The 7,562-nt window shown below is 33.3% G+C and overlaps 1 protein-coding gene across 1 annotated transcript; it reads right to left on the bottom strand.

Moving 5' to 3' along the window:
- Window positions 1-5,417: 5,417 nt before the first annotated feature.
- Window positions 5,418-6,282, bottom strand: LOC120208215 (Golgi SNAP receptor complex member 1-2-like). The gene is made up of 3 exons (XM_039207540.1): window positions 6,006-6,282; window positions 5,539-5,726; window positions 5,418-5,432 (listed from the first exon to the last, which is right to left on the bottom strand). The coding sequence occupies exons 1-3, from the start codon at window positions 6,136-6,138 to the stop codon at window positions 5,418-5,420; spliced, it is 336 nt and encodes a 111-aa protein (XP_039063471.1). The 5' UTR covers window positions 6,139-6,282.
- Between the last annotated feature and the right edge of the window lie 1,280 nt (window positions 6,283-7,562).

A 7,562-nucleotide genomic window follows, 5' to 3' on the forward strand; every position in this document is an offset into this window, starting at 1 on the left:
ACAGCCCAACACTGATCTTGTAGTTTGAGCTTGATTAATCACGTCGTCTATCTATAGAAAGCAAACATACAGGTTAGAAAATGGAAACTAAACAATCCCTTGGCAAATAGGGAAGAAAAACTTGTCAATAACAAGCTATTCTGTAACAGGGCACCGAAGTTAGCAAGGCATGAGATCGATTCCCAGCAGTACCAAGGCATTAATGATAGCAATATATATATATATATATATATTATGAAACCAACAGTTAGTCTAAAGTTTATTCTGCATGACACATCAATCTCATCCTTTAAAAAAGGAGTTAGTGTACCTAAATGACGGTACAGAAGAGCTACAGAGGAAAAAGAAAGATGTATGAACAAAGAAGGATGCTTGTTTGAGTCTTTATACAAACAAGCTCAAGTTTTTGTTTGTACATGAGAAAGATGTAACACAAAACTCTCATTGGCATATCTGTTTGCAACCAATTTTGGACTTCAACTGAATTCAGCTTCCCCTCTTGTAGTCCAACACCAAATCTTTCTCTTATGGGCAAATGATTATAACTTAGTTCACATTATATTTCACTTTATACTAAAAGTACACATGATGCAAAATCCACAGCCTTCCTGCTGGCATGAAATATGATCCCATAAATCCCCAACTATGAACAACTTGTTTAGGCAGATAACAGCACCAAAAGATTCAACTTTCATTAAACGCAGGTCACTTGCACAGTGTTTGAATTTTAGACCAAGATCCTTCAATTGCAAGAATCAAGGATGTATTTGGCGCTGATGATCAGGAGGAAAACAAGTATGCATCATTAAGCAACCAAAAAAAAAAAACTGATGGAACACCGACATCTAAGCGTAGAAATGCTTGTCGTAGACAAACTTGGAAATATGGCTTTGCTATTTTGGCTTATATATTTTGAACTTGTATTATTTGTAGGAGATTGATTCTAGGTTCATGTATCTCATATAAAAAATGGTTTTTTTCAAAGCATTGAGTTGGTTTTTAGTAATATGGATTTGAATTTTGCAACTATACCATGGATATTTGACAATGATGATTTCGACTACTAAGGTTTTTGGGTTTTACATACCAGGCATTTGCTTTAGTTTGACCAACAGGTTTACCAGTTCTGTTTATAACATGTTTGTTTGGTGCATATCTAATCTAAAACCATTAAAGAATTGCAAAATAGAACACATTGCAGTAGAAAACAAAAGGAGGTCTTTTGACAAAGCATAGGCCATGATAAATACTAATAAAAGAATATTTAAATCTTACATGAGCAATGTTTCCATGGATGGCAGCTCGCTCTCTGAGTAATTGCATTCTTGGTGACATACTACCGGATGCCTGCATGATGGAAAATAGTTGAACTTTGGGAAACAACATAGTATTGGCAATGGGAGTGACAAAGCCAAGAAACTAAATCATATGACTACCTTGTACTCATTAATATCATCTCTGACAGAACTCAGAAGCTCTGCATGTTCCTTCATTGAGTTTATGTTTCCCTTGATTCTTCTAAACTCATAACAAAAATGTACCATTAATTCAGAAGGATGGAAATAATAATAAAGTTTTCCAAATAGGTAATCCATGGAACATTGGTGCATCAATATACAGTGCAACGAACCAAAGTATCAAATACAGACAATGACAGTCTAAAATCATAAATTGGGAGTGAATGAATGCATCTGGGGTTAGTTCGATCTATAACTGATGAAAATGAGGGTGTAACTGAAGATATTTCCATTGAACATGGGAACATAAATTTATAATGCAATGAACCGAGGGTGTAACTGAAGATATTTCCATTGAACATGGGAACGTAAATTCATAATGCAATGAACCAGGGTAGCGAATAAAGAACTTACAGCGGCCCTGGGTTTTGAGTATACAGTGTGAAATAGAAATCTATTATTTTTCAGAAATTGAGAAGGAATTAATGAATTTGAGGATTAATTCAATATGTACTGCTACCAGCGTTAGTGCCACTCTTCTTCCGCTTCTCTCACAGTTCAAGAAAAGAGGAGATAAGGCCAATTCTAAGTTCTAACTGCAAATTTCAACAAGACGGAAAACCACAGCGTTTGGTTCACGGAATGTAAGATTACCAGCGGGAATAAAAGATTACCAGGGAATAGGATTACTGGGAATGTTGTATTTTGTGTTTGGTTGGTTTAGCAGGAATGTAAGATTACCGTGTTTGGTCAAAGGAATAAAAGATTATTGGAATGTATATTTGACCAAATTGTCCTTATTATATATTTGTATAATATTACAAATTGTAAAATATTTATATATTTTATTTAAAAAATTAAATTCATAATATTTATATAATTTTTTTACAAAATTAGAAATATAAAAAATGTTTAATGAAAGGGTAAAAAAAATTTAACCCCTAAACTTCATATAAAATTTTAATTATAGATTTTTTTTGTAAATCTAAAATAATTTAAGGATAAATTTGTAATTTAACATTCGTAGAATTTTTATTATTCAATGACAGAAGAAGGATATTTTTGAAAAAAAATAAAAATTTAAGGGCATTTTAATCCAAAACGCCGGTAATGTTACAATACCTAAGGGAAGGGAGGTAATGACATTCCCGGTAATATACCCCAAAAATTCTACTATTGGTAATAAAACATTACCGGGAATGGGATTCCCGGCCAACCAAACATGGGAATGTGGTATTCCCATCCCATGGGAATCCCACATTCCTTGAACCAAACACCCCCTAAAGGGTTTTATCCATCCCCATTTGTCCATTTAACTTCTTTTTTCCTTGAAGTACCCATGTAGAAATCAGACCAAATAAAAAACAGACAGATTACGTAAAGAGTTCAAGCTCTAAAGTTCCTGATAATTAAACATGGAAACCCGAGTTCTAATAACAAGGCTAGATAAAAATTATAGCATAGTCCGTCGAAACGATTTTTAAAGTGTAGGTAACGAGATTTTGAAAATCACGTCATTTTTAATTATTGATCTCTTTGATTGATTTTTAATTAAAAACAATGTGATTTTAGAAAACCCCTCGTTTCGAAAATTTGAAAATTCTTTTACGATAAAAACATACGGTTTGAGGAGTCGCCACCAATATTTAATTAGGGTGTGATTGAGCACCAAAAAACGTTATCATTTTATAAAAATTAATTTTAATTAAAACAACAAATTTGCGGTCTACGTTAACAAAATCCGGGTTCGGGAACCGGTTATGCATGGGGAAGGATTAGCACCCCACAACGTCCTAAATCGGTACCTAGTCGATTACTTAATGTTTTTGCAATGAATTTCACAAGTTCGAATTTGATTTATGATCCCTTAAAACAACAAAAAATGCAAATTTTATAACATTCAAAAGCAACAAAATAAGTTAAATTAGGATTACCAAGCCACTAGAAAGATAAAGAGCATTCGATTATTTAAAAATATCGAGATCAGATCTTTAGTTGAGTTCTAACGACATTTTCTGGAAAATTTTAAATAGTCGAATATTTTCTTTTCTTTCGTTTCCAAATTTTACAGTGATAGATCCAAATTTAATTAAGTGTTACTGACGGGATACAATTTTAATTTAAATTTGTCAAAATAACTCTCTAGTTAGTTAAGAGAAGCCATTCCAACAGTTTTAAATTAAAAGGGTATTACCCTTAATCCGATTATGTGATTATGTTAAGTCATGCAAATGAGGCAAACATGCATAAAAATTTTACACCTAAATCTGTGCGTATGAAAAAAATGCTTGAAACGATATATTCATGCATACACTTAAAGTAAACCAAAATTAAACCTACAAACATGCATAAAATATTAAATAAGGGGCAAAAATATAAAGAACAAATTTAAAGCTAAAGCATAAAGAAAATAAACAACAGGTTTTTTACTCGTAAAACTTCATTCTCGGGTACTACAAACATAATACAAACAAAGTTCTACATAGGATCAAAACGAACATTTCCCAAATTACACATCCAAAGTGAAAACAACACGAAAATATCCCTAAACTGATTCTGGACTAAAATAAAATACACAGAAAAAGTAAGGGTCAAAATCAAAATCCAGAAGAGTTTGGTTTCGGGACCAAAACAAAATGGGTCGAAGATACGATGGCCTAAATAGATATTATCCATTTTCATAAAACGCAGACTTCCCCAACTATCAAAACGCCGCCGTTTCGACACTGCTCAAAGCAACCTCGTTTTGATGTATTAATATATGGGATATTATGGTAAATTTTTTTAACCCTAAATCATTTCTACTCAGCCTAAACTAGTCAAAGCCAAACAACTCCCCCCCCCTGGCCTTTTCACCTCAAATTCTCCCCTTTCTCACTCGTCGAACCCTACCCGAAGCCAAAGCCTCAGCGGCCTCCACCGTATCCCATGACCCCGACGAAGAACCCCTAAGCCTCGATGAACCTAGACCTCAAATCTTCACTCTTACCAAAACCCGAGACCTAGACCTTTAAAACGAAACCCCCTCCTCTGTCGAAACCCCGACGAAACCAAACAATAAAACGAAAAGGGAAGCGATGGCGTACCCTCAGTGATTCAACGGGGTTCGGTTTTTTAAGTGACTGTGATGGTTCTCCTCTTCCACTTAGGGACGTCAGTGTTGCTTTGCTTTAATCTCCCAAAATTTGCGGTTGGTGTTGATGACTAGTAGATTAGGGTTCTCTCGTACAATTCGCTAATGGTTGGTGATTGTTGATGGGTTTTCATTTTTCCCTCTGGTTGATGTGTTTTCGTTTTTTTCTTTTTGTTCCGTCTTTTCTCGATGATAGCTGGTAACTGATTTTTTTTTCGTCCTCCCTATTTGCTGTGTACTTATCCTCTCTTTTCTTCTCTTGGTAATGGTGGATCACTGATATCCATCCCACTGCATTCTTGGAAAGCATAAACAAATGTTGCATGGCACGGTCTCGAGCATGGGTGAGCATGGGCGGTAGCATCGGTCACAGTGGATGGCCGACAAGCATGGACTGATTCGCACTGTCTCGGGGTTCTCTATGCACGCTGGCTCGAGGCTCGTGGAGGACTGGGAACCGTTAGATCTTGTCAGATCTAACGGCCTTCATGCTGCGGCGCTGGGTAGCAAGATGGAGGCTAGGGTTTCTTCAACCCTAGCAGCTTGGGCTGCCAGTTCGTTCAGGCCAGCTTGTTGGGCCGCTTGGGGTCTGGGCCATGGTTAGAGTTTGGGCCTTTTAACACTGGGCTGCTCATTCTGGGCTGTATTCAATTTTTCCTTGTAATAGGGACTGTAATAAAACCAAAAAAAACAATTAATTAGTATTTATTTACTTATATTTATATATAAGTAGGACATTATTTATACGTACTCATAATAATATACATACTCGTATGTATTACTAATATAAAGTACGTAACCCCTATGAAATCATATTACTAATAGCTTCAACTAATATCAACCTATAGAATCAATAACCGAAAAAGAAAATAATAAAAAAGATATGCATATAAATTTGAAAGACGCCCCGACTAAATGAGCATCTACATAGTCAACAAACAAACAAACCTGAATAAACTCATGTAGTATGTCTATATGCCATGCAAGCTTCTGGGTCACCGATGCAGCTGATGCAGCACATCTACTCATGGAATCATTTATGTCCAGTAGCTTCTCAAGCAATGATTGAATTTCCATTTCCATAGACTTCCATGACCTACTTGACCCAACCGTTGGAGAGCCAGTATCTAGATAAGCTAAATGTGAGTACATATCACTACAAAGGAAAAATAAGGAAATCTAACCCGATTCCTAAGGCTATTTATTCCTAAATACAAATAACGAAAAATATGCTCTCAGGTATGAAAAGAAATTCAAGCCAGTAGAGATTGTTCGGTTTTTAAACATATTTAATCGGAATTTCAGTAATCTACCAGAGGAATATCAAAATGAAACTAAATAACACGAAACAACAAGCATTCGGAACAGAATTCTAGAAATAATAAAAATGAAAAAGGTAGCGGTAAAAGAGCAACCTCCTTGGGTGAACCTTGAACCGAGCTTAGCATAAGAAGAGAGTTTAACATCGAGATCACCCTCGATCTTTTGAGCCTCTCTCCTCAGTTCCTCCCAACCAGATTCTGGCAGATCCAGATTTGGATCCGTCATTTTGGATCTTCGTCGTTCAAATTCGGATCCCTCGCTGTAGTTTCTTTTGTTTTATAACTCGTTGAGTTCTTATGTGGATCCAACGATGGGGATTGGCTCAGTTATTATAGTTAGTAACCCTCCTTCAATTACAGAATTCAAAAAAAAGAAAATGCTGTTGAGTGTAGGAAGCTACTTGCTTGCTTTTTTTAAAAAAAAAAAAAAAACTCTCACGGCTTTGATTTTGGATTTTGGTCTACTATTTCTGTGAGTCTGAGGGTGAGAGAACGAACATCTTGACTTCATTTTTCGATTTTAATCGAATTAGCTGACCAAACTGAATTAATTCAGTTAATTCGGTCACCCACAAAATTAGTTTGTTGGAGAACGGTTAATAAATATTTTAGAATTTGGTTAACGGTTAATTCGGTTCGAAATCGGTTAATTAATCGAATTAACCAAGTTAACCGAAATTAAATTTTAAATATATTATATATAACATATGGGCTCAGCCAAAACCATTTAAAACCCAATTAATAATTTAAGATCCAATAATTTTTAAACCTAAATCAATATTAATTAATTAAAAAAATTCATATAAATTTTTATTTTATAATTATATATTATTTAAATTAATTGTAAAATGTTTTTTGAATTTAAAAATATTCAGTTTTTATATAAATTAGAAAGTTTTAAAAAAATTTAGTAAATTCGAAAATTAATCGAATTAACCGAAATTTATTCGGTTCGGTTAATATTTTCAAAAAAAAAAAGGTTCAGTTCGGTTAACGGTTAAAGAAAAAAAGTTCAGTTAATTCGATTAATGAAAATTCGATTTAGCCGACCACCGTTTTAACCGAAAACATCCCTATTTTCTATGGTTACTTCCCATCTGAACCGTTGAACTATTTATTTATCTTTCTATCTAATAATATTTTTTAATCAAAAATATTTTGAACTTAGAAAGAAATTGTTTATGTAAAGGTTAGTGGAAGTTTTATATAAACGGATTATTTTAATGTTATGTGTTTTATTTAAGATTATTTTTCACGAACTCTACCTTAGTGATAAAATAATTGTTATTTTTTTTTTGTTTCAAGTTTGAGCATCAGTATTATCAGGGGTATAAGCGATTAATGTCAAATTATTGAAAGTTATCTTTAAACAAATACTATATTATATTTACCTCATATTAATAAAAAAATATTTAAGATTTTAAATTTTGATCTTTTAGAATTTATGTATCAAATTTAGGGTATTAAAACTTAAGTTTTAATTATTTAAGATTAAAAAGTATCAATTGCGTAAATAAATTTTATATAGTATATGTATTAAATAATAATATAAATTTAAGAGTTTTGTAATTTGTTCAATAGTAAAAACTCTTCCAAAAAAATCTCTCCTCAAAATATTTTCTCTAATTTTTTCTTCTCAATTTTCTTTTT

Source organism: Hibiscus syriacus, unplaced genomic scaffold, assembly GCF_006381635.1.
Source record: "Hibiscus syriacus cultivar Baekdansim isolate YM2019G1 unplaced genomic scaffold, ASM638163v2 tig00016065_pilon, whole genome shotgun sequence".
NCBI classification, from domain to species: Eukaryota; Viridiplantae; Streptophyta; class Magnoliopsida; order Malvales; family Malvaceae; genus Hibiscus; species Hibiscus syriacus.